Source organism: Arvicanthis niloticus, chromosome 28, assembly GCF_011762505.2.
Source record: "Arvicanthis niloticus isolate mArvNil1 chromosome 28, mArvNil1.pat.X, whole genome shotgun sequence".
Classification (NCBI taxonomy): domain Eukaryota; kingdom Metazoa; phylum Chordata; class Mammalia; order Rodentia; family Muridae; genus Arvicanthis; species Arvicanthis niloticus.
The window spans coordinates 16,925,373-16,952,961 of NC_133436.1; the positions used below are offsets into that span (position 1 = coordinate 16,925,373).

At 44.2% G+C, this 27,589-nt stretch overlaps 1 protein-coding gene across 2 annotated transcripts; it reads left to right on the forward strand.

Moving 5' to 3' along the window:
- The first annotated feature begins 248 nt into the window (after positions 1 to 248).
- Lrp11 (LDL receptor related protein 11) lies at positions 249 to 25,283 on the forward strand. Of its 2 annotated transcripts, none has more exons than XM_076926807.1 (7): positions 249 to 1,059; positions 6,960 to 7,120; positions 10,094 to 10,235; positions 13,773 to 13,898; positions 15,916 to 16,137; positions 20,386 to 20,478; positions 23,815 to 25,283. In XM_076926807.1, exons 1-7 carry the CDS (start codon positions 501 to 503, stop codon positions 23,967 to 23,969), a joined length of 1,458 nt encoding a protein of 485 aa, XP_076782922.1. In that variant the 5' UTR covers positions 249 to 500; the 3' UTR covers positions 23,970 to 25,283. The 2 variants fall into 2 exon arrangements, with proteins under 2 accessions (XP_076782922.1, XP_076782923.1); XM_076926808.1 differs by having other exon boundaries at positions 350 to 1,059; positions 20,390 to 20,478.
- The last annotated feature ends 2,306 nt before the right edge of the window (positions 25,284 to 27,589 follow it).

Here is a 27,589-nt window from a genome sequence, read left to right on the forward strand (position 1 = left end):
GAGTAGCCCCGGACTTTAGACTGATGTATTAGCCGACTCTCCCCTCCAACCCCGAGTGCCCTGCCCTGTGAGCTATGGTCTTGCACGGGTCTGCTTGTTTAATAAGGCCTGCTAGGCCCAAACACCCACGCTGCTGAGGGTGTGATCACGCCTCGGAGCTGCTAGGCAACTCCAGGGAGTCCCCTCTTCCTCCTCACGGTGACCTATGGGCCTGCGGAAGTCCCACCCCGGAGCCGCCCCAGCACGCCAGGCTCCGCCCCGCCGCTGCCGCTGTCCGCACGCCGGTGCTGATCCACGTAGAGGCCGCTCGTCGCCTCGGAGCGCTTCCGCGGCCGGAGAGAAGATAGAGGCACCGAAAGCCCGCAGCCTGGTTGAAGGGCCAGGGCCGCGCCAAGTCCGGCCGAGTCCGGCCCGCGATGCCTCTCGAAGCCGGCACGCTCGCCGCCACCGTGAAGCAGCCAGGCCCCGGGGCCGCCGAGCTCTGAGGCTGCGCTCTTACCATGGCCGCCCCGGGAAGACCGGGCCGGGGCTCCCTGCACCGCGCGCTCCGCGGGCTGCTGCTGCTTTACCTCTGGCTGCCGGGCGGCCGGGCCGCGGAGCCCGCCCCTCCGCCGTCCGGAGTGGATAGGCTGCTTCAGGACTTTCGGCGGCAGCTGCAGCGGGCACGGCCTCGCGAGGAGCTGGAGCCGGAGCTGCTGGGCGGCCCGCGGGAGGATTGCCCGGGTGCTGGCGGTACGGCGGTCTACCGGGCGGTGCCCGATACCATCATCCGCACCCAGGACTCCATCGCGGCGGGAGCCAGCTTCCTGCGCGCACCCGGGACCGTGCGGGGCTGGCGGCAGTGCGTGGCGGCCTGCTGCTCCGAGCCGAGCTGCTCGGTGGCGGTGGTGCAGCTGCCCCGGGGGCCCAGCGTGCCTGCACCCATGCCCGCGCCCCGCTGCTACCTGTTCAACTGTACCGCGCGCGGCCGCAGCGTCTGCAAGTTCGCGCCGCTCCGCGGGTATCGCACTTATACCCTCAGTCGTGCGGGGGATGCCGCCGGGATCTCGCTCGGGCCGGGTAAGCGCCGCGAGGAGGGTCCCGCCTGCTACCAAGCGTGCAAAATCCGCTGCTTCCAGGGGATTAAAGCTGCGGGTAACCGGGAAAGTGGCTCACATTGTTTTCAGACTTTTGACTGACGTTAGGAAAGTGCAGTATATGGGCAGAAGCAGGGTCCGTTGGGCTGCCTTGGAAAGATAGGAGGGCAGATCCGAGAGGACTGGAGGAAATTCGATTTAAGAGGTTATCTCAGACCCTTCTTTGTCCCAGTAAAGATCATTTTTTATTTCGTCTCATAAGTTTTATAAAGCGTGTTTTACCGCAGGAAAAAGCAAGGACAGGACTTGATTAGATGCAAAATTGCTCCTAACACCCACTCCTGCTTCCTGGTTTGGCTCTCTGCCTGCACATAGTTCCTTCAGATAAAAATATAAAGGAAAACTTATCACTCGATATCCATTCTCTTCTTCCATCCCTTGCCCAAGTCTTTCCCCACATCCGTGACCTTGTTGGTTTTGTGTCCCACTGAATTTAAGGAGGGCCCGCTGCGTTAGGAGGGGATCGGAACTCTGTACTGGGATCCGCTGGGCTCAGTACACAGTGGATAGTGTGTAAAGTTTGTCTCTCTTTAAAAGGCCTAAACAGCTTGCCCTGTGGTTTTTATATCAGTTGCTCTAGAAGAACCAATACACAATGAAGGGGGCAAAGTAGCGGAGAAACAAAACTTATCCCCCCTTCCCCAGGTACTCCGTGCTCATCCTAAAGAAATTTGCATTGCTACCGGAGAGCTTTCCTTAAACCCCGGGAAAGAAAAGTAAACAGAATTAAGAGTGAGGCCAAAAACAAAAGCCATTTAAGTGGTTTTTCTCCTCCCTCCCCCTTTGTCCTTCCTTTCTCTAGGAGGAGTTTGCTATGACCACAGGCATGACCTCCTCTCTGGGGAGCAGCGACTTGCTCACTCTCTGGGAAGCACTGATAGGCCCGCATTTCTTCCGGCCCTAAGCAATCTGTGATGAAGCCTTGGCTCACAGGCTGCATTGATTGGCCCTGCCTGAAGGGCAAAGGGCATTTCAGACTCCCGAGCTTCCCCTGTCCAGATGCTTACCCTGTGAGTTCTTTGTTTGTAAGACTGCTTCAGTTTTCCTTTCTGGATTATTATGAGTTCCTTCCTCCTTTCTTGTGAATCTTGTGAGCACGTGGAGCTTGGAGCTAAATAAGTCAGTACTTTAGCGAAGCTCCTTGCAGGGAGTTGTAGCCAGTCTATTAAGAAGACGCAAGGGGAGAACTGGGTGGGATGAGATAGAATAGATTTAAGAGTGCTTACCCATCCGCCGGTATATTGGCCAGTATACTGGTCGCTCTCAGTGAGTTTGATATTAGAAGCTATTTTAAGCTATTTGCTATTTCTCACAACATCTCAAAGGTCAAATCCTGTGGTATGGAAAGCTGACCTGGGCCGGGCGGTGGTGGCGCACGCCTTTAATCCCAGCACTTGGGAGGCAGAGGCAGGCGGATCTCTGAGTTTGAGGCCAGCCTGGTCTACAGAGTGAGTTCCAGGACAGCCAGGGCTACACAGAGAAACCCTGTCTCGAAAAAACAACAACAACAAAAAACAAAAACAAACAAAAAAAAGAAAAGAAAAGAAAACTGACCTGGAAAGCAACTTGCCTGAGGGCCACTCAGCAAGTAGTTTGCTGAGCTGAGCCCTGGAATAGCTCACAGTACTTTCTCTAACAGCCCTGAGGGTCTGTCACTCTCAAGCATAATGAGGCAGCTGTTAGGGATAGTGAGAGAATTGTAGGACTCTTGCTGTGACAGAACCTACCTGCTAGAGCATCTGAAGCTAGGCAGAGTGCCTGAAGTCCTCAGTCCTCCAGACCAAGTCCCTGGTAACCAACCATCTTGGACTTAAATGCCTTGCTTCTGTTCTAGCCCACATTGCCATAAAGACCAAGCGTGGATGTTTCCTGTGATTTTTCCAGGCAGTATAGGTGTCTGTGGTATCGTTACAGAACCTTGTTTGGCTGGTGTGATTGATTGGAAAGATCGGTGGAGTGCCTTGAGCTAAGAGGACTGTGGGATGGAGGCTGAAGTCCTGGAGATCCTGTAGGAGCTAAGAATATAACCTCCCAGCCTTCAGGGACCAGAACCTTTGGGCTGTTTTGACTGAGCTAGCCTGAAATCCAGTGTCTCTAGATAGAGTTTGGGAAGGCAACTCTGCAAGTCAAACCAAAGCCCCGAGTGAAATTCTGCCTTCTTCCAAGCAGACCTATCTATCTCCCCCTGACATTCCTGTTCAGGCCTGATTCCTCCACAGCAGGCTGACTCATCTCCACAGACCTGTTTTTTAGCATGAGCAGGAGTCACTTATAGTTCATAAACAATACTAAGATTATTTATTGGCAGTGTTGGAGAAGACACATTGAGACTTACAAATCTGACCACACACAAATCCCAGATGGATATTTATTTTTGTTTTTTGTTGTTTGTTTGTTTGTTTTTTGTTTTTCAAGACAGTCTCTCTCTGTAACAGAGTCCTGGTCATCCTGGACTCTTTCATAGACCTGGCTGGCCTAAGACTCACAGAGGTCCGCCTGCCTCTGCCTCCCGAGTGCTGGGATTAACACCAACATTTATATCATTTATTTACTTAGTGTGTTTATGGACATGCCTTATTCCACAGCATATGTATGGAAGACAGAGGCAAATTTGCAGGAGGTTGGTTTTCTTTTTCCGCCATGTGAGTCTTGGAGGTGGAATTCAAGTTATCAAATTTACTGAGCCATCTCACTGGCCCTATATACACAAGTATTTTAAAATCAAGCCATAGTCTACGCTATGGTTAGAAAAACTAGAAGCTAAATTCAGTATTATCTATCTGGGAGGAAGAAGTCTTCAAATCAGTTTAGATCATCAAGGAAAGATTTTATACAAATTCAAAAAAAATGTGTTAATAAGTAAGGAATTGCAAAGAGTCTAGGAAATATGATCTTAAGATATTAACTTAAGATCTGAGCGTTAGTTTGACAAAAGTAAATTAACAAAAGATTCAAGGAAACAGTTTTCTGGTGAAGACATGCAACTGAGAAATGCAGGAAATGGCCAGAGTTAAAGGTAGTCAGAGGCTAGGCATAGCTTCAAGGGACAGCACTTAGCTAGCACATTGGAGGGTCTGGGTTCAATCCCCAGTACCATCAGAAAGAGTGAGGAAAACAAAATAATCGAATGTAAATGTCAGCTTATACTTACTTAATTGTAAAAAACAACATAATTTGGCACATACGTGAGAAACTGTATACTCACAGACGTTGACAGTTTAAACTGGTACCAACCTCTTGGAAACTAACTAGGAAATAATGTATTTAAAATATCGGGGCTGGAGAGATGGCTCAGCAGTTAGGAGCATTGGCTGTTCTTCCAGAGGTCCTGAGTTCAATTCCCAGCAACCACGTGGTGGCTCACAACCACCTGTAATGGGATCTGATGCTCTCTTCTCGTGTGTCTGAGGACAGCTACATTGTACTCATAGATATATAATAAATAAATCTTTTAAAAAAATAAATAAATAAAATATCGATTCTTCTAGGGTAGTGGTTCTCAACCTTCCTAATGCTTTAACACAGAACCTCAGGTTGTGGTGACCCACCCCACCATAAAATTATCTTTGTTGCTATTTCATAACTGTAATTTTGCTACTGTTATGAATCCTAATGAAAACAATTTTGGAGATAGAGGCTTGCCAGAAAGGTCATGACCCACAGCTTGAGAACCACTGTTCTAGGTGTTTTGGGGTTTTTTTGGTTTGGTTGGTTGGTTGGTTGGTTGGGTTTTTTTGTTTGTTTGTTTGTTTTTTGAGAATAATCTGTGCTAGAGAAACAGTATGAGCAATAACATGTTTATTAATGTGGCATTACTTACAGTGATAAAGTTGATGAAATTTAGATGCTTCATTCAGACTGACAGTGAACATCAAGTGAGGGGATACTGGGAGAGCACTCAGCACACTACATGGTGCAAATAACTTACCAGTAAGAGTAGTAAAGGTGCATGCATTTAATCACAGCACTCAGGACACAGAGGCAGAGGCAGAGGCAGAGGCAGGTGGATCTCTGTGAGTTCTAGGCCATCCAGGTGTATGAAGAGAGTCCAGGACAGCCAAGGGCTCTGTCACACAGAGAAACTCTTTCTCAAAAAAAAAAAAAAAAAAAAAGTATATAAAATATATGTCATATAATATATAACAATAACATTTATTGCATATTACAAATATTACATAATTGTTATACAGTCATTTATTTATTTAATTTTAAAATTAATTTTATCAACTATAGAAATAATATATTATTGCATATTATATAATGATTATTATTATAATTGTATTTGATCATTAGTTTCCTATGGGAAAGACAGTTTCCTATGGGACTCCACATACTAAAAATAATGAGAATCATACTGGAATTCTGGATATGTTTTCTTTTTCTTCAGTGCTGCAAATAAATAAATAAATAAATAAATAAATAAATAAATAAATAAATAAATAGATTCTCCAGCCTGGAAAGGAGTAACAAACAAGCTACCTTTCCTGCATATATCCTGGCCTGTCTTCCCTTCTCTGGCCCCGCCCCGGTAGTTTGTCTCACAGTTTCTATTGATTTCTCAGTCAGTGTGTATCCTTTGCACCACTTGGCTCAGATTCAAAAGGTCTATCAGGAAAGCTCCAGTCACAGCTGGATGTTGGGAATGAGGTCAGCTAACAAGTTCTCTAGATTAAGTCCCACTTTGCAACATTGACTTTCAGCCTGAGTCTTATTTCACCTCCCTAGGTCTTACCCACTGTGTTTTGTTTCCAAAATAAATCAGTGTTCCTGTGGCACTTAACATGTTCAATTACATTTTTTTATAATGAATTTCGAAATTACATTTATCTCACTCTTAGAGAGTGTTGTGCCTTGTCTGCTTCCAGGACTGTTTCTGTGTAGATAACCTCTGGTTTGTTTCAAAATACATTTAACAGTGTAATTAGCCTGACTGGAACTTGGGAGAAATTGTTTTCTCAGAGGTCAAGTTAGACTGGGTTTCCCTGGGCTCAGAAGTCACATCTATGATGCACTTAAACAAAAGTCAGTGACAGTCATGACTTTTCTTCAGGAGAGGCAAGATTAATTTGTTTCATGACAAGCAGGATATTCCAGTGTTTTCCTGATTCTTCCATGTAAAACCTTTGAAGGTTTTTAAAAAATATTATTGGGAGCTAAAGAGATGGCTCAGTGGTTAAAAGCACTGGCTGCTCTTCCAGAGGGCCTGGGCTCAATTCCTGCCACCCACAGGGCCATTTACAACTGTCTGTAACTCTAGTTCCAGGGAATCTGACACCATCACACAGACATGCATGCTGGAAAAACACCAATGCACATAACTTAAAAATAAATCATTAAAAACAATTTAATGGGGCTAGAGAGATAGATGGCTTTGCGGTTAAGAGCACTGGGTGTTCTTCCAGAGGACCTGGGATCCATTTCCAGCTACCACATAGCTGCTCACAACCATCTGTACTGGGATCCAATGCCCTCAAAACAGCTACAGTGTACTCATATTATATAATTAGTTTTCTATAGCTACTGCAGACGACTGGCACTCCATACTTCCTCTTCCACATGCGTCATTGGTAAAAGTCCACGTCAGAATAGGTTGCTGGTTTACTGTTTAGGTGTATAAAGGGGGACACAATGGAAGTTAGCTGGACGATAAATTGCAGTTGACTTATTCTCTTTGAGGTTTTGTTTTGTTTTGTTTTGTTTTGTTTTGTTTTGTTTTGTTTTGTTTTGTTTTTAATGGACTAATCTGTTCTGCAGACAAGATATTGCTGTTCGTTGGTTGGGCAGTCAGAGAGGCATGGCTCTCACGTCTCTTCTCTTTCACAGATGAGGACGAGCCTCCAGTTAGCAAGGCTGGAAAGGATGTGATTTTACATCTGCCCACAGACAGGGTAGTTCTAGACGGCCGAGAAAGTACAGATGACCACGCCATTGTCCTTTATGAGTGGACACTGCAGCAGGGTGACCCGTCGTCGGTGGACATGAAGGTGACTCTTATTATTCTTGCTAACAAAAACTGATGTTTCTGGGAAGTGGTTTTCTGTGATGTCCTTCGTTGTCAGTCCTAAATGCACATACACACACAGAGTGTGCTTAAAACGGACAAATCAGCCGGGCGGGGGTGGCGCACGCCTTTAATCCCAGCACTTGAGAGGCAGAGGCAGGCGGATTTCTGAGTTCGAGGCCAGCCTGGTCTACAAAGTGAGTTCCAGGACAGCCAGGGTTACACAGAGAAACCCTGTCTCGAAAAACCAAAAAAATGGACAAATCATAAAATCGATTATCCTAAAAATGATTTTATTCTGTAAACTCCCTTTGGTGCTCAGTAAACAGTCTTGATTGTTTGCTTGAAAGCTTGCCAGGGTCTTGCTCCTTCAGCTCAGAGGAAAAGACTTATGCTGTGTTTCAATAATTCTAGTTCTTTTTTTTAAAAGGTTTTCTTTTCTCTTAGTATAAGATTTGGGTAGTGGACAAGTATGATGGCACGTGCCTGTAATGCTGGTATTCATTGGGTCGAGTCAGGAGAATCACAAGTTCAAGGCCAATCTAGACTATGTCACCAATTCCTAGCCACCCTGGATTAAAAACTTGCCTAGAAACTATGAAAGGAAGGAATGTAAAGCTGAAGCAACAATGCCAACAATCATAGAATGCATTCTTTCTTTACATGATCTGGAAGCACTGTACACAGTGGTTAATCCTGCGTGGACGCTGTGCTAAGAAATGAGGTGGACAGCATCAAGCTGCCCTGATCCCTGCTCCCTTGCCCTCCAACAGGTTGACTTGGCCATAGCTAGATTTGCCGTGGGTGGGAACAAACCATTTGTGAGGGGACGCCTACATATATCAGCCATGAGGCAGTTTGGAGCCACTTCTAGAGAGGAACACTTCCAGACTAAGTCTCACACACTTCATCCAGATCCACTCCCCTTAGAGAAATGGTTCTCAACCCCTTTCACAGGGTCATCTCAGACCATTAGAAAACATGGATATTTACATTACTATTCATGACAAGAGCAAAATTACAGATATGATGTAGCAACAAAATAATCTTATGGTTGGGGGTCACCACGGCATGAGGAACTGTGTTAAAGGGTCACAGCGTTACGAAGGCTGGGAACCACTGCCTTGGAGGATGAGAGTAAAAAACCAACCTGTCCCGGACTGGAATCACAACAAAAGCAACAATGGGCTGGGCCCACTGCACTGATCTCAGTCTGATGCTTTTGCTCAGTGACCCCCAACCATAAAATTATTTTGTGACTACCTCATAACTGTAATTTTGATATTGTTATGAATTATACTGTAAATATCTGACACACAGGGCATCTGATATGTGACCCCAATGGGGTCACGACCCACAGGTTGAGAACCTCGGCTCTACTACTTAGGCAAACAGTCTGTACTTCAGTATATGTATTGGCGCTAGACGTCCCTTTGGAAAATGCTGAACGCATCCTTTTATAAAAACCCGTTTTCTATATAAAAAACCCTTGTACTGATTTTCGGACCATCTACCTTCTCGCCTCATCTAGATTTTCTTTTCTTTTTTTTTTTTTACATTTCCTCCAATTTTCATTTATTTATTTTTTTATTAGATATTTTATTTACACTTCAGATGGCATCCCCTATCCCCATTCCCCCCCACCCCCCTTAGGAAACCCCTATCCCATGCCCCCTTTTCCTTTTTGCATTTATACATTTTTTTAAAAAAAAAAAATGTTAATCATAGGTTTATAAGTTTGGAATTGTTCAATCAGAGGTGTAACCCACTGACCGACCTAGATATAACAACTATCTTTGACTGGTGGAGATACATGAATATCTGCCTCCCTGTCTCCCCCCTCTTTCTCTTTCATCACCTAGCTTCTCCTCTCCTTCTTCCCCTCCTCTCCTTACTCCTTCTCTTCCTCTCAGTACTCCTCCTACCTTAGCTCCTCCTACACATCACCCTTCCTGTTAAAATGAAACTTTTCTCTCAAAATACAATTAGAGCATAATTATGCCAATTTGTTCCAGTGAGGTACAGGATAGTCCTAATACCCAGTCCATCCTTTTGTTGTCTAACCAGCTCCTCTATCATCTATTCTAACTAGAACATTTAGTTCTGAACCTGGCTTTAGGATGAATGTCAGCTGACGACCATCCACTCAAATCTTTTCTCTTAAGGTCAATAGCTATATGTTTTCAACCCCATCAGAAATTCAGAATGACTGAGTTAACTATAATTTCATCTAGATTTTCTTAAATGTGTATTCTTCATAAAATCTGAAGCCCCTAATTGAACTTCTCATGTGTGCTGTGGTTCCTTCTGACCCCCTGTTAACACCCTCTCGTGATGTGAACATTGGTCCCAGGGCCTGTTAACAAAGTTGAGCGAATTGTTTTAGTAGCTGTGTCATGGGATAGGTTCACGCTGAGTCTTCTGTTAGCAAGGCTTCCTACCACCTGCTTCATCTTTCCACGTGACTGCCGACATCATAGCCTCCCGTTTCCGTGTCTGTGCACGTGACTGACTGCTCCTATGCAGGACCTCCCCGTCTGTCTTCTTTACATTTCAACGTTTTGGTTTAATTTGTACATCAGAAGTAACTTCTGACTTGGAATGTCATCTATCACTTGTTATTTTGTTTCAAAGTTATTTATATATCATTTCTTTTTTGTGTTTGTTTGTTTGTTTGTTTTTGTGGTTTTTCAAGACAGGGTTTCTCTGTGTAGCCCTGGCTGTCCTGGAACTCACTTTGTAGACCAGGCGGGCCTCGAACTCAGAAATCCGCCTGCCTCTGCCTCCCAAGTGCTGGGATTAAAGGCGTGCGCCACCACGGCCCGGCTTATATATCATTTCTAAGGAGAAAAGAGGAGCCGACTGCTCATTGTGGGGAAGGGGGCAGTGTACATGTTCCTGTGTGCTCCCGGGCTCTTTCTGCTCAACTCTCTTCCCTAAACCTGCTTTATGGCAGGTGCCTCAGCCTGGAACCCTGAAGCTGTCCCGCCTGAAGGAAGGAGCTTACATCTTCCAGCTGACCGTGACTGACTCCGTGGGTCAGAGAAGCTCTGACAATGTGTCTGTGACCGTGCTTCCCAGGCTCTACTCCACAGAAGGTGAGGAGAAAGTCCCTCCATTGATTCCCCCATGGCCAGGCAAACCCAGCCGGTTGTGGCTAGATGATGGTGTCAGTGGGATTTACAACCTGGGGTCACATTTCATGGGCTCTTCTGTCTTATTATTGTTACTTGACGATTTTGCTAAAAATATAATAGCAAACACAGGCTCTACGTTTAGGACCATTTGGGTCCCATTGGTTAGAGTGTAGAGAATGTTCTCAGGGCATAGACCATGAGCTGGGGGGTCCTGCATGGGGACCTTCTGCCTTTCCTCCTTGACCTTGTTAAGGACAGTGCCTGGCTTCCTGGGAGAGGATTTGATGTAAATCCTGATATGTGTGTCTGCAGTGTTTAACTGAAGGCTACAGTCTAAACAGTCCAGCCAGTGGAATCAGAGGGTAAAATGGTGGTTAAAAGCTGGGGTCATTATGTAGGAAATACTTGTAAATATTCCAAATAAATAAACCAGCCAAAAGACTAAGTTTAAATATTCTTAGCACAAAAAAAATTAGTAGATAAGGTGATATAGATATAGCCAGTACTAAATATATACATACAAACATAGTATATACATATATACATGTATGTGTATTATATGCACATCAACATCTGGTTTACAGAGTGAAAAGCCAGGTCTATACAGAGAAAACCCTGTCTCAACATAAAATGACAAAACCAAAACAACACCAACAAAAAAGGAGTCAGTGTGCTGCTGTTCCGACCTGATTACTTACTGGTTCAATAAGAGAGTGTGCTATGAAGTCACAGATGAAATACCATATATAAACAGTGGCAAACAGGTGGAGACATAGACAGGTGTTTCTGTGTTTCTGTCTCCTGTAGTACACACACACACACACACACACACACACACACACATACACACTATAACCTGGTTCAGTTTTCGAGTATATTGACCATTCTAATACCTTTTGAATGTATGTGAGGAGCCATCTCTGCAGATAGCAGGCTGGAGAGAGAGCACTTCAATCTGAGCTAACACAGTGGTTTCAAATAGGAACAAACCCCACCTGATGCTGAGGACATTCTTAGGGCAGGAAAACAAGACATTGCGCTTTTATTTTTACTCATTTTCAATCTTCTGAATTTTTTTTCAGTGTGTTTAATAAGGTGTGTGATGCCTTTTATTCTGTGTGTGCACATGTGGGTTCATCCAATGTGTGTGCCTGCACATGCACAGGCATGTGTGAAGATCAGGGGACAGCTTACTATGTGTTGTTGCTCTTGTTCCACCGTGTGGGTTCCTAGAATTGACCTCCTGTTTTCAGGCTTGATGCAGTCCCTCTTGGGTGCAGTGTCTCAAAACACCAGCAGAGGCAAATTATTTATGAGTAAATTTGACGTGTGTGTTGATTATGATGCTTAAAACGTTTGGAGACAGCCATTCCAGAAACAGATTAAATATAAATGCTGGTCTGACTCTAAAACTCCACAGAAGTAAGGAGAACCCTACAGTCTAGGGTTTTCCTGTCTCATGAGTAAGATTGCTTGGTGATCGGCACCCTTGTTTCCGCTTGCTCCCCCTGGTGCCTGTCGCTGACTCTGCAGGCCTACGTTTTCAAGGAGGCCAAACTGAGCGCTGTCTCAGCAGCTCCTGCATTATTTCCTCTTTACTTTCTCCTTTAGAATCAAGCACTCTTCCATTGTCTTGCACCCAGACAGGGTCACTTTCCAGTCTTTTAGTTGACAACTTTTCAATAAAATAATCGTTAGATTAAGTTTGTGCATGTCAACTATGCTTAGCTACTTAGTGGAATGTCTTCTAATCTGCCAGTCATGTTCCTGAAAGAGCCATTTAGTCCATCCTGTCACCATCAAATTGTAGAATTCCAGGGGACTGGAGAAATGGCTCAGCAGCTAAGATCACTGGCTGCTCTTCCACAGGGCAGAGGTTCAATTCCCAGCGTCTACATGGCCTCACAACTGTCTGTAACTCCTGTCCCAAGGGATCCTATACTCTCACACAGATATACATGCAGTAAAATCAGCAGTGTACATAAAATTAAAAAAAAAAAAAACAATTGTAAGAATCCTTAAGATCAGCTTCTAGCTGGATGCCTTTCATTCCTATCACCCAAGAGTTACCTGGTTTGTTCTGTTTTGTATTATTACATTTATATATTTTTGCTGGGTGGTACACATCTTTAACCCAGGAGGTAGAGGCAGGCAGAGCTCTGTGAGTAGAAGGCCAGCCTGGTCTACAGAGTAATTTCCAGAACATCCTAGGCTACACAGAGAAATACACACACACACACACACACACACACATACACGCACACACATACACACACATACACACACACATACATACATACACACACATACATACACATACACACACATACACACACACATACACACACATACACACACACATACACACACATACACACACATACAATACACATACACACACACATACACACACATACACACACATACAATACACATACACACACACACATACACACACACACACACACAGTTTATATGTGCATTGGTGTTTTGCATTTCTGTACACAGGTGTTGGATCCCCTGAAACTGGATACATTCAGTTATAAGCTGCTATGTGGGTTCTGGTTCTCTGGAAGAACAACCAGTGTTCTTAATCCCTGAGCCATCTCTCCAGCCCCCATCTGATTCTTAGTAGAGAAAACTAAGTAGAGACAAGTATCAAAAGTAGAGAAAACTGCCTTTCAAGGAAATGTCTGAAGCTCCTGTGAATTACACTGCAGACTAGAAGCTCCTGAAATTCCCAAGAGGGAAAACTACTGTCATTTCACAAAAATATATTCACAGCCCACCCCTAGAAGCTACAGAATGTCCTCTACAACTCTGGCAGCATGGTTGTCTATACATAGGAGTCAACAGCAGAAAGGTAATCTAGTTGTTTTTTCTTTAAGTCTTAGAAAAAAGGAATTTTCCAGAGATAGTGGTGCTGTGTAGACCTTTAATCGCAGCACTCAGGAGGCAGGGGCAGGCAGAGCTCTGTGAGTCTGAGGTCAGCCTGGTTTGCAGAGCTAACTAGCTCTGGGATAGCCAAGGCTGCATAAAGAAACCTTATCTCCAAAATAATAATAATAATAATAATAATAATAATAATAATAATAATAATAATAATAATAATAAAAAGAGTGAACAAGATGTCAGGACACAGACTGTATAACATAGCGTTGCTCCTGAAGCACAGTCAGCACTGGTTGGGATAGTATCAGGTGACCCACCTGAAAATGGGGCCCATGATGGATGAGTGAATCAATAGATGCCAAACAAACAGAGGTCAAAGGAACCAGGGCACCAAAGCTCTGAAGGACACTCTTTGGGCAGAGAGCTCTGGGGCAGCCCTGAGAGTCCAGTGAGAGGTGACAGAGGAACCTCTGACCTGTTGTACCAGTTCTGTCACACCACTATCCCTGCCAATTTACCCTGCTTGGTGTCCCCTTCCCCCTTCATCCTGACAGGCGATGTTAACTTGCCCTGCATCCCTGTGACCTGACACTTGTTCACAAACAGGATGCTCCAGTGCTTGCTCGCGCTACCATTTCTTCTGTGACAGTGGCTGCTGCATTGACATCGCCTTGGCTTGTGACGGCATGAGGCAGTGTCCAGACGGGTCTGACGAAGACTTCTGTCAAAACTGTGAGTCGACTGCATGGCCTTATCAGGCAGGGACCTGGAAGGGGTCAGCATAGGCAGGTCTGTGTCTGTAAAATATCACATAACGTGCACTTTTTAAGATCTGAAGCGGGGCTGTCAGGATGACTTGGTAAATCAAGGCATTTGCTGAAGCCTAACAATCTGAGTTCAAGCCCCAGGACCCATGTGGTGGGAAGAGATGATCAGCTCTCACACATTGACCTCTGATCTCCAACATGTAGTGTAATACGCTTTAAAAAAAAAAAAAAAACCTGAAGTACATTGACAATTGCATTGATAAGTGTGTGTGTGTGTGAGAGAGAGAGAGAGAGAGAGAGAGAGAGAGAGAGAGAGAGAGAGAGTCTTGCCATGTAGCTGAACTCACAATCCTCTAGCCTTAGCCTCAGATTATAGGCATGGGCCTCTACCACACTTGGCATTGCTTTTATAATTTTTAGGGATTGTTTATGACACCATGGGGCATGCTAAGTTAGACCTATAAATAAGTTGTCTAAGGTCACAAACCTAAACGTACCATAAGAAAGAAGAGCTGTAGAAAATAACCCAGTAAAGTCTAGTGTAAGGAAGAAAGAAAAAAAAAAGAAGGTCTCAAAACCTAAGGTATAGGACCTGAGTGTGTGGCTCCGCAGTCTAGTGCTTGCCTCGAGTGTACGAGGTCCAAGACTCAGACCCCATTATAATCAAAGTAGAGAGACTGGAAAAACAAAACCCCAAGATTATAATGGTAAGTATGTCCTTGTCCATGTTAGGAAGCCACTGGAAGAGGAAAGAACACGTTGCTCATCTACACACTAAGAAGTAGGGTTAGTGGGCTCTGCCTGTCTTAGCTGAGTGAGATAGTGGTCATAAATATCCATGATTTAAAATCAACTGCAGGTACAATGATTTTAGTTAACGTTCAGAAAAGAAATCCAAGGCCGAGATAATAGTTCTTCAGCATCCATGTAAAAAAAAAAAAATGCAAGTATGTCATTGTGTGGTGGTAGTTCTGAGGAGGCAGAGGCAAGTGGATCGAGGAAGCCTGCTGGTCAGCCAGGCTAGCCTCCCTGTGCCAGGTTCTAGACCAGTAAGAGAATCTGTCTCAAACACAGTGGTTGATGGCACCTAAGTAACAGCAGGGTTGTCTTCTGGCTGCTATGTGCAGTGTATGCACACACACACAGGCGCACACATACAAACAGAGAGAGAGAGAGAGAGAGAGAGAGAGAGAGAGAGAGAGAGGAAGAAGGGAGAGAGGAAGAAGGGAGAGAGAGAAGGAGGAGGAAAGAAAGAAAGAAAGAAAGAAAGAAAGAAAGAAAGAAAGAAAGAGAGGGAGGGAGGGAGGGAAAGAGAGAGAGAGAAGGGAAGAAGGGAGAGAGAGAAGGAGGAGGAAAGAAAGAAAGAAAGAAAGAAAGAAAGAAAGAAAGAAAGAGAGGGAGGGAGGGAGGGAAAGAGAGAGAGAGAAGGGAAGAAGGGAGAGAGAGGAGGAGGAAAGAAAGAAAGAAAGAAAGAAAGAAAGAAAGAAGGGAAGAAAGAAAGGAAGGAAGGAAGGAAGGGAAAGAGAGAGAGAGAGAGAGAGAAGGGAAGAAGGGAGAGAGAGAAGGAGGAGGAAAGAAAGAAAGAAAGGAAGGAAGGAAAGGAAAGAGAGAGAGAGAAGGGAAGAAGGGAGAGAGAGAAGGAGGAGGAAAGAAAGAAAGAAAGGAAGGAAGAAAGGAAGGAAGGGAAAGAGAGAGAGAGAGAGAGAGAGAAGGGAAGAAGGGAGAGAGAGAAGGAGGAGGAAAGAAAGAAAGAAAGAAAGAAAGAAAGAAAGAAAGAAAGAAAGAAAGAAAGGAAGGAAGGAAGGGAGGGAAAGAGAGAGAGAGAAGGGAAGAAGGGAGAGAGAGAAGGAGGAGGAAAGAAAGAAAGAAAGAAAGGAAGGAAGAAAGGAAGAAAGGAAGAAAGGGAGGGAGAGAGAGAGAGAGAGAGAGAGAGAGAGAGAGAGAGAGAGAGAAATCCAGCAAGTAACTGAGTTCTTCCACAGTGCCTCTTGACCGCAAGTTGGTGACACACACAGTGGCTACTTCTGCCCAGCCAGGAGCCCAGGCAGCAGCCACAAGATTAAATGAAGGTGAAGGAGACCCCTGGTTGGAAAAATCCCAGAGAACCACTACCCACAACCAAACAGCTACTGTATCCCACCCAGAGAAGAGGATCCACTCCACCCAGAGGGCGCCAGAGAGTCAGATCAATCCTGTCCAGCCAGGTAAGGACTCAACATGAGTTCTCCAGGACTAGTCTCTCATTTGTTGATATTAATATGGGTCAAAGTTATATTTTATGCTTGAAGACTATCAGGGAAGTGTGCTCCAAAGACGGAATGATGAAAATTGAAATGAAGGATTTGGCCAAACAAAAAACAAAAACCAACCCTGACACTTGTACTAATGAGTTTACAATGAAGGAGCTCTGGAGCCGTGTGTAAGTGGAAGAGCCCTTGTCTTGCATCCAGAGGCCTTGACTTTTGACCCCCGGCACTGAAGAGAAATGAACTGTTGACTAATGGAAATGAATGCCTGGTAAAAAGTCCCTGAGGCGTGGGTTTTAGGAGCTATGAGAACCACAGTTCAAAGATGCTGAAGCCCCGTCTATAAGAGTAGCAATATAGGAGCGCGAGACAGCCCAGTGAATACAGGCACTTGCTGCAGATCCTAACAACCGGAGTTCCACACCCAAGGCCTCACTTGGTGGAAGAAGAGAACTGAGTCCTGCAGGTTATCCTCTGCCCTCCACGTACAGCCATGGCATACGTGCATGCCCTCTCCCTACATACATACAAAGTAATCAACTGTAAAAAAAAAAAAAATTAATGGCTCCTTGATTGTAAATTCATTAGTAGAGTACGCATCCTACTGTAAACTACCTCCAAATTACATATAATCCCTTATATGATGTAAATACTAAATAAATAGTTCTTCTACTGTATTTTTAGGGACTAATGACAAGAAAGATCATTTCTGTATGTGTTCAGTTATAGGCACCATTTTTGTGTGTGTGATGAGGATTGAAGTCAGGGCTTTATATATGCAAAACCCACTGAAATACACCCTCGGCCTCAGAAACAGGTTTTTAAAGATTATATAGGCATATGTAAATGTTTGGTTGCACAATGAATGCATGCTTAGAATGCCCCGAGCCCCTGGCATTGAGAGTACAGAGCTCTAGTGTGGCCTGTGTTTGCTCAGCACCTCAAGGCACAATGGCCGGACTGTCATCAGTGTGGTTGCAGCTGCAGGGCCTGTTCTCTGTGTGGTCCAAGTCACTCATTAACAATGCTGTCTTCTTGTATCCAGTCTAGCTGGAGGAAGGAAATCAGGTTTCCAGGCCTGCAGAGTGGCATAAAGGGGTGTTGTGTGCCCGTTTACATAGGCTCTACCTATTGGCAGCTCAAGAGTTTGTGGGTTCTGTAGCTGATCAGACAAGTCCTTCAAGGAACTGGGCTGAAACATGTACAAAAAAAAAAAATTCTGCACACAGGCGTGGTGTTCTTCCTCTACTATGCTAATGCCGTAAACCACAGCTTATCTTCGGGGTAACTGTTACTTACATAAAAGGTCTTTGTTTTTAGGCTATGTATTTATTGGTTGATTTAACACTGGGAGTCCAACTCGGCCTCGCATGTTGTAAACTGCTGTGCCAGCTTTAAGGAGGTTATTATTTACTTTGAAAGATTCAAGTCTGATCATTTACTTGATACTTTTTTTCTATGTATGTTTTGTTGTTGTTGTTTTTATGGTAAAAGATAGTTTATTATAGATGTGTGGGAAGGCATAGCCAGAGGCAGGGACTTCTGGGAGGTTCCAGAGTGGACATGACCAGACTGAGCTAGCCCAGACTGAGCTAGCCCATAAGGGGACAGGGGAACCAGGTGCAGCAGCCAGTAGGCCAAAGACAATGGACACTTGTTAGTCTTCAAGACTTATCTTTGACTGGACGCAGAAGGAGAGCACTCAGCGGGGACAGCCTATGCCTCTTGGCAGTCTGTTTCTGGTGCTTTTCCTTGGAGTCTTGGTTCCCTTGGCCATATGTTTAGCACATTCTGCAGCGTCCTCTTCGCTTGACTTAGTGAATTGTTTCTTCAGAGCAATACATCGGTGCCCGAGTCGAGGACATGTGGAATAAGAGATGCTAAATCTTGGGTGCTGTGGTCCTGGGCTTCCTACCTTCTTTGTTTGAGGTCTTTCAGACAGTGAGAGATTAAAACCCTTCAGGTTCTCTTAGCTCTTTTGTGCATCAGCCACTGAGGCACAGTGGTATCTGTCAGTCCAGGAATATCCTCCCCCAGTTTTTAACAATAAGAGAAAACATAAGTTTGAGAGCACTCAGATGGTATCTACAATACATCCTTGAACAGACTTGCTTTTCCTCTATCCAGTTATCCTTGGGCTATAATGAGATTGCCCCTTACTCAACAGCGGGTGCACGCAGTCATGGGTCAGGACACCTCACTTCATGGGAAAACCTTGCTTGTTGTTCTCACTATTGCTTCAGAACACATCACCCACGTACTCCTCACTGAGTGGCAGCAGCTGCTTCTGTGACCATGTGCTTCTCATAGAGAGCATGAAACTTGTGTCCATCACCCATTTCTCTTGAGTTTCTGACAGCCAGTGGCTGAGAAGGAGATATTCAGCTTCATCTTGAAATGGCCAACCTCCTAAAGGTGCCACAAAAAAAAAAAAAAAAAAAAAAAAAAAAAAAAAAAAAAAAAAAAAAAAAAAAAAAAAAAAAGAGCCTACTAAAGACTTGTTTTTAAAGGTTTCTCTCTTTTATGTTCTCGTCCAGACTTCTCACGGTTTGTGTTGTGGGGGGACTGTTTGGAATCTATATGACGAAAGATCTAGGAAAGTAGCTTGTATGTATGGAAATGTGATCTAAGGGCCAGCTGTAAAAGCTTGTGTCCTCCCAAGATGGTGCCAGGGATCCAACAGAATAGGTAGTGTGAAGAGGTTCGTTTATCACAAACCCTAAGAGCGTAATGTTAGAATGCCTTCTTACAGATATACGCACCCTGCTGCGACACTATAGACAGGATTCCTCCCCTGGGAAGTGAGCTCCCATCAGATGGCAGAGCTGTTACACCATTGGCAGAATGTAATGTTGTTGTGTTCATCAATCCCTATCTGTCCATCCATCCATCCATCCATCCATCCATCCAACCATCGTAGTGTCCCCACCACCACCACCCAGCCTTAAAGAGTCATAACTGGCTTTTCTGCCACAGTGTCCCTGATTCTCTTTAGATCCTCCACCATGTCTCTGGTATTGGAGCCAGAAGTCTCCTCAGAACGTATTGCCTACTGCCTGTCTTCCTGCTTGTCTCCCTGCCTGTTTCCCTGTCTGTCTGTCTGTCTCTGGCATTAATAACTCTCCTAAGAAACTCCTTAGTCCTCACAGTCTATCTCAGCGTCCTCCTGAACCACTCACTCCTCATCTAAACCTAACACAAACGATAGTCAATGGTTAGTTCCACGAGATTTTGAGACTCTCTTTCCTTGTTTACATCTTTGGAAAACGTCATTTATACCAACCTGCAGATTCCTTCATGTATCTACCGTTTGGGCACAGGGAAAGATGGTGATCTTAGAGCACTGTCCTACAGGAAAACATTGAAAATTCATTGCAGTGATTGAAGATGGGGGAGGATCCCAGGGACTTAAACCAGGCAGTGCCTTATGCATGCTAACACAGCTCTGGGACTGTACTGTGTCTCTTCCCCAGCTGTGTTACTAACCTTCCTTCATCAGGAGAAAAAAACTTGACAATCAAGCTCTCTTTAAATCACTTCTAGGCCGTTTGGGGAGAGCCTCTTCAAAGCTTATTGGTACCTAAGTCTGAAAATGAACAAAGGGGACGAGGAAATCGCTCAGTGGTGGTGCACAAGCCTAGCTTGCTGTGCAAACCCCTGCATTCTATATTTAGTATGTGTCACATGGAGACCTTTCCCAAAGTCTTACTGTGCTTAAATGTGTAAGAAGAATAAGCCACAAAGTCAGATTCTTGAAGGTTTGACCCAGCACCTGAAATGGTGATGACTAAGTTTCTTCACCTCACAGAGTGCCCCCCACAGAGATCCATCTTCCTTCACCTCTGGAAAGCTGGGATTACAGGCATGAGCTACTATGCTCAACTGGCGTATGTTCACTTAAAAATAAATCCTGCCATTCCTTTCTCAAAGTCCATCTTCTAAAAAAGTAAAAGGAACTGAAGAGATTAATTAGTGGTCATCTAGAGAACCCAAGTTTGGTTCCTGGCACCTACATCAAGGGGATTCACAACTGGCCTCTGTGGGCACCCACATACATGTCATACACAGACAGACAAACATACCTGAATTTAAAAAATAAAGCTGTAATTCTATATTTAATGTGTGTCATGGATTAATGTGCGTCACCTTTTGCCTACTTCCTGTGGTTTTTAATGTCCCTTTAACATATCTGTTTACTTTCCATAGACAGTAATTCCTCAGGAAAGAACCAAGAAGGAAATTACGATCTCAAGTCCAAGAGTGGCCAAGCACGAGGGGAGCACCCAGCCCCGGAAGCAGGTCAGTGTACACCTTGGAAGCACACTACGGAGCAGGGAAGTACATAGGACCGACCGCCTGAATCCTGTCTGGATGTCAGGTGGAGCCATGAGTGTTGTAAGACGGCCTGTTTTTCCTCCCAGCCCTAAGCCTCAAAGTATATTTACCAATACTTAGACCATATAGCTAAGCTCATTCCCTGACTAACTAGTAGTTTAACATAACCCATTTATACTAATCAACATCCTGCCACATGGCTGGTTACCTCTGCTGAGGTACCATGTCCTCACATCTTCTCCATCTACAACTCCCACTCCTGGCTCTATCCCAGAATTCTTCCTGCCTTGCAGATGTCCCACTTTCTAGTCTACCCTTTCCTATAGGTCATAGGTTTTTTTTAATTGATAGGTGATTTGTCCATACAATACCTAAGATATTCTCTTACACTTGAGAGTCCATGTCTTCTTACCTTCAAGGTTGCAGTGTATCATGGTGCCTACCATAGTGGCCTACTGTCTTCAGCTCTCACTTTACCTCTCCCATACACTTCCAGGGATCACTCTGCAGGAAAAGTCACACTTGTGACACGGAGGTTAAGGATGCAGGCTCAGCCAGGCATGATGGCAAACACGTTTAATCTCAGCACTCAGGAGGCAGAGGCAGGTGGATCTCAGAGTTCGAGGCCAGCCTGGTGTACAGAGCGAGTTCCAGGATGGATCAGACACCACAGTTGAAATTCTGGCTCTGCCACTCAACCACCATGGCCAGGTTCTTCTGTCTGTATCCCAGTGACTTATGGGGGAAGGTGACAGTAACTATTCCTGCCCCACAGGGTTTCTGTGGGAGGTGAATACAACACAGTGTCTAGCTTGTACTACATGGTTTGGGTGTAATGATGGCTGTTAAGATTGAGTTGTGTGTGAAGGAGGGGCAGGAGGAAGAGACTCTGTGCCCTTAATGACAGAACATGACTGGGACATGGAAAGCCCCGGATGCAGGGAGAACACTGATGCCTGAGAGGAAGCTCCATCACTGGGCTGGTTTTAGTTGGAAGGGAAGCACACTGAGAGCCCTGTAGAGAGGCTTGAATCCTGCATGCCAAATCAGCAAAAAGACCTAGCGGAACAAATGAAATTCCTAAATTACCCATCTAAACATGGACAACGCTGCCTTCTCGCCCTAAAGTATTCTTTGAAGTATTTGTACAACATTGATCATCGTCTTTTCATCGCTGGACGATACCAAATTACAATTCTTAAACAACTGATGTCTAAGCACAAGTAAAGATGTCAGGCACCTGTCTGTGTCCTATTAAATTGGGACTTGTCTTGGAGTGTTAGAATAAGACTCTCTGTCACCCGTCAACAGTGAGCAACAAATAAAAAAATTGCTAGTCTTTGATTAGTAGCACTTAGACCAGTGTCTGGCACATGGAAAGCTATTAATGAACACAGAATAAATAAGCAAAAGGAAACCTTTCAGAATCAAGCTACACATGAACATGTTGACTCCCCAAGTTTGCCCAGTTGTAAGGTGAAACTAAAAATAGTCTTACCACATCACAAACTGGCCTTATTCTAGCAAACTGGCCCTACTCCAGTGTGGCGGGGACTAAGAATAGAGGCTGCTGAGCTTGACTGGAGATAGATCTCCCATTCCCCTTCCAGACCTTGGAAGACTACAGGCTATTCTGGTCTGCCACCTAGGACCAGCCCCATGGGAAAACCAGTAGCCAAAGTTATACTAGCAGATTTTTACAATTTTAGTTTTAATTAAAATATAATATCAGTCCCCCATTCCCTTTCTCCCATGCTTCTCCCACCCCTGGAAAATTCATGGCTTCTCCTTGCATAAATACAATCTGCTTAGTCTGTTTAGTGTTGCCAATATGCATCTGGTTTTAGGACTGAGCAAGTATACCAGCATATTTGAGGTTAGTTTTCTTTTTTTTTTTTTATTGGATATTTTATTTACATTTCAGATGTCATCCCCTTTCCCCATTCCCCCCTCCCCTAGAAAACTCTTATCCCATGCCCCCTTTTCCTTTTTGCATTTATACACTTTTTTAAAATGTTAATCAAAGGCTTTATAAATTTGGTAATGCTCAATCAGAGGTGTAACCCACTACCCAACCTAGATATATCAACTATCTTTGACTGGTGGAGATACGTGAACATCTGCCTCCCTGTCTCCCCACTTTCTCTCTCTCATCACCTAGCTTCTCCTCTCCTTCTTCTCCTCCTCTTCTTACTCCTTCTCTTCCTCTCAGTATTCCTCCCACCTTAGCTCCTCCTACACATCACCCTTCCTGTTAAAAAAAACTTTTCTCTCAAAATACAATTAGAGCATAATTGTGCCAATTTGTACCAGTGAGGTACAAGAGAGTCCTAAAACCCAGTCCATCATTTTGTTGGCTAACCAGAACTTGAGGTTAGTTTTCAATAAATGGTCTACTGGGGGTAGTAGGATCCCTGGATTAAAAAAAAAAAAAAAGTTAAAATTTAATTTTATGTATATGGGTTTTTTGGGTTTTTTTTTTTTTTTCCCCATATATATGTCTCAGTACCACACAAGTGCCTGGTGCCTTTGGAGCCCAAAAGAGGGCATCAGATCTCCTGGAACTAGAGTTACAGATGGTTGTGAGGTGCCATGTGGGTGCTAGGAATTGAAGCTGGGTCCTCTGAGAGAGAGATACGTGCTCTTAACTATAAAGCCACCTCTGATGCCCTGGAAGTGAATATCTTAAGCTCTACCAGAGCCAGAAATCAGGAGTTAGACTATAGCTAATGAGAAGATGATCATGTGTGGCCATAACTGTCATGTATGACTATAATGAAAATATTTACCATGGTCACAGTCTCTAGTATAGTTGGATATAAGGGTGATGTCGCTGCAATGTTTGTTTCTACTCCTGATGCCAAACTTGGAAAGAAAAAAACTTTTAAGAACCTGGTAGAGAATTTGGTTAAAGACTAGACATATGCAGGGGAATTAACCTCCCTGTGCCTTTGTCAGAAAGCAGCAGTAAAGCTAGCATCAACGCCGGGCGGTGGTGGCGCACGCCTTTAATCCCAGCACTTGGGAGGCAGAGGCAGGTGGATTTCTGAGTTCGAGGCCAGCCTGGTCTACAGAGTGAGTTTTAGGGCAGCCAGGACTACACAGAGAAACCCTGTCTTGAAAAACCACAAAAACAAACAAACAAACAAACAAACAAATAAACAAAAAAACCCTAGCATCAACTGGATTCATTCAGACGGGGTAAATTAATGTATGCCAAGTATCACATAGTAGCCAGTAGCACCCACTGTTGCCAACCACTTACCGGCACTTTTTTTTTTTTTTCCAAACCTTGCATAGGTGCGGTGCTACCCCTGGCATTAGGTCTGACCATCACTGCATTGTTACTTCTCATGGTGACATGCCGACTCCAACTGGTGAAGCAGAAACTTAAGAAAGCCCGTCCCATTACATCTGAGGAATCTGACTACCTCATCAATGGGATGTATCTGTAACAACGTTATTTAAGCAGCTGGGGGCAAGGATGGGTATCACTTACAATCTGTTCTTTGGGTTCTATCAATTAAGACTTTCTTTTTTAAAAAAAAAAAAACTGTGCTAAAAGACACTGCAAACACAAGCCTTGACTTATCATGAAATTGTTTCCCTGGGATGTACAATGTCTTGTAAGGTAGAGAGGAATTCATGAGATTGAAGCTTGTTTGCTGAGACAGAAAGTCAGCATGTCACGAGGTGTGACAGATGGAAGTCCTGCCTTTCATTTGTGAGGTGCCAACTGCTGGCCCCTAGCAGCTTCCCTTGTCCTCTGGCCCTCTTCTCCACTGAGTTCTCATGAGCTCCACTTTCTTTTCCTCTGCCAAATACCTCTGAGAAGGGATCTTAAGTGAATTTACACTCAGTGAGATGTTACCAGTGACAGGTCTGTCTATGTTATAAGCATTCTGAATAGATCAGTGATGTCCCAAAGGAGAATAATATGTATTTTTACCCCATCCCACCTCTGACATCAGACCATGGTGGTAGCTGCCATATCTGGCTGACCTTGGAAGAATCCCTTTTGGTTAGGGGCAGCTGTAGGTGGCTGCCAGCTGAGGAGAGGATCCAGCAGGCGAAAGCAAATAGAATCTCAGCCGAGGGATATGTGAGGACAATCTTCTCAGTGCTGTTTCATGGTGTGGAGCAGCATGGCTGCTTTATATATGCACTGGTTTTCAACATGAGCCTTTCTGATGAAAATGTGCAAATTATCAATCCAAACAGTGATGTCTGGGTGTTTGTAAAAATGTCGCCATGTCCAGGTATCACAGGCTTTCCAATGGAATGAGCCAGCGTGTGTCTTGCAGGGCTGGAGGTGGAACCCAGGAGCCTGTTTGTGCTAGGCAAATGCTCTACCACTGATCTATACCCCTGCCCTCACCGTTCTTTCTGTTATTAAAATGTTATAATGTACAATCAGCTAATGTCAGGATGTATTTCCAGAGCAGAAAGCACTTTTGCACAAATTCCCCTTTGCAGGAAACTAGCATTTAGCTTAACGTAAGTTTGTAGACAGAAAAGGCAGATTTTCCCATCGACACTCAGTGTACACTCTGAGGGAACTGCATGGTGTGGTGCCCGTGTATAATCACGATGTTCTACTTTCTTTAACCTAAGTGGCAAACATTACAAAACACTGAAAAACACTGTAGTCTCATTAGTTTACACTCAATGTAAAGTAGGTGGTTCCTTTAACAAGGGGTTTGATTTTGGCGAGGGAATATAACCTATTGAAATGAATTAATAAATAAAAGGGTAGTTCTAGAAAAACATGTTTGCTTTTGTCTCTTGCTGACTGTTTAGAGCTGAGCACTGGTGTAAATGTTACAGTGGCAGTCTGAGAGATGAACGGTGAGTGAACTTGCCTGCACTCTGCGATGCTGGTGGCTCATTTTCATAGAGGTCACCTAGAGCCATACCCAGTAAATAGAAACTGATAAGGCATGTTTCTTTCTGCACATCTTTTATATACAAAGAGATTAACAACAATCTAGTGTTGCTATTGTTTTTGAAGTACTTGAGAAAAGATGCCTTGTATGTATCAGTCCTTTAATAAACTATTTTATTCTTATGCCTTTAAAAAAAAAACATCCTTTCTTATAAATTGTAGGTTACTAAGTTTGCCCAAACTTTGGTATTTGGATTTAATCGTGCCAACTGTTTTCACAAGGGAAACAGGGTTGTAGAAAAGTGAGTCCCCCCAAGCCATATGAAGTCTGCTGGAGAAGCTCAGGCCCACCTCGTGCTCCTTAACTGGAGCCTGGGCGAGGCCTCTAAGATGTCTCATCAGTGACTCTGACTTATGTTCTCCCTCAGTTCAGAAACAATTAAAAAGGGCATAGTGCCCATACATAACCTCTGAAACATGCTGCACCACAGCTCTTCCTAAGGACTATCCAGAAGCTTAAAACTCACTTGTCAACTTAGTTCTCAGGACAAGGTAACAGCAGGTAACCCCACCTTCCGTAAGCCAGTTTGATTAATGTCATTTACTTCTGAGAATATAGTCTGTTCGGTAGGAAACATTCCCCCCTCTTCCTTGTAATGACTGAGAAGTTGTCTGTCCCCCTTGCTCTCTTGTCACACCAACACCTTTCACTTGCTGATTTTGCTCTTTTCCTGTATTTTCCCTCGATCCAAACATGGAGGTCCGTAATTCTTATTTGCCCCTCAAGATGGCTGTCCAAGGCAATCTGTCTTTGACTGGATTGCTCATGTAAACATCACACAGATTGAGTCCTCCCCTTCATGCATCCCAGGGACGCTCTTAATATAAGCCTTGACCCCGAGCTTCTGAGATGACGGTGGCTGTAATTTATCATCCCTTATCACTTATGTTTAGGTTTTGTTTCCAATAATGTTATGCCACTTCCCAGCACAACTACCCTTATGCTTTTGGACCACAAGTTTGTACAGTTTCAGGTTGTTTGTTTGTTTGTTTAAACCTCAATGAGAATTTCTAACAAAGAACTTCTCTAGCTATCTACCAAGGGGAAAGCACAGTGGTGTCTTCACAAATTGCCTCATGAACCTGGATTAACTGGCTTCAAACTTCTTGCCTCATGGTTTATTCTCCTAGCTCTTACCATAGTTGGGTCTAGTACTATGTAGAAAAGGGATGGTCACAGTGACTTCTGGCCTAGATGCTGTTAAGAGTTCTTAGCTAAGCAGGAAACCAAAGATGACAGAAATAAAGTTAGACCCACAACAGGTGTCTCAGAAATGGACTGAAGTCAGAGAGCCCCTTGTGGCATCAGGATGTACACGGTACAGCCCTGTGTAATGCAATTTTAACCACGTGGTGTAGTAAATCCCAGCACTCCGGGAAGCAGAGACAGGCAGATGCAGGTTAGTCAGGATTACACAGTGAGACCCTGTATATGAAAAAACAAAACATTAACCTAATTTTAATATAAAAACAATTTACAAAATGGCTTAGGAAAAACTGTTGAGTATGAAGCCTGCTTCAAGTCCTCTTTTACACTTCCATCATTTTACGTGACTGAAAACTCTCAAAACTAGACTGCCATCACCAAATGTACCATCACAGAGGCCTGTGCAGAGGATAGGCCAGAACAGTGAATGAGCCAGTCCGAGGCCATGATGCCTCCAGCTTTTATTTTGGCCAGGCTATATTACACAGAGACAGACAGATGCTGTACAACACCCATCTTTAACTTCCTGGCCTGCTTTCTTCAATTCTGCTGCCCATCTCCTAACTCTTCACTGGAGCCAAGATCATAGTGTGCCATGGCTCAAAGCTGTGGATTCACGCTACACTTACCACCTGAGCTCTCTTCACCTCTGCAGAATTTCTAGATAAAAATCCTTGTGAAATGAGAATGCGTAAGTCAATAGTAAAAGGGGAGAAAAAAAAGAAATAAAAGCCAAGCGATACATTTGGAAGACGTGGCCAAATGTATAAGGTGCCTCAAGCCTGCTCGCAATTCCAATATCCTTTGTTCTGCCACCACCAAGCCTTCTGACAGTTTTCGTGTGTGTCCTGCTCCTCCTGTTGGTACTGCCTTAATAAATTCTTCAGATTCTCAGCCCTGAGGGGCCTCAAATGCTGAATGAC

Coding starts and splice junctions, on each gene's coding strand:
- Lrp11 (XM_076926807.1), top strand. CDS start 501: ATGGCCGCCCCGGGAAGACCGGGCCGGGGCTCCCTGCACCGCGCGCTC. Junction 1,060..6,959: donor CGGGATCTCGCTCGGGCCGG/GTAAGCGCCGCG, acceptor TCTCTTTCACAG/ATGAGGACGAGCCTCCAGTT. Junction 13,899..15,915: donor CGAAGACTTCTGTCAAAACT/GTGAGTCGACTG, acceptor GTTCTTCCACAG/TGCCTCTTGACCGCAAGTTG.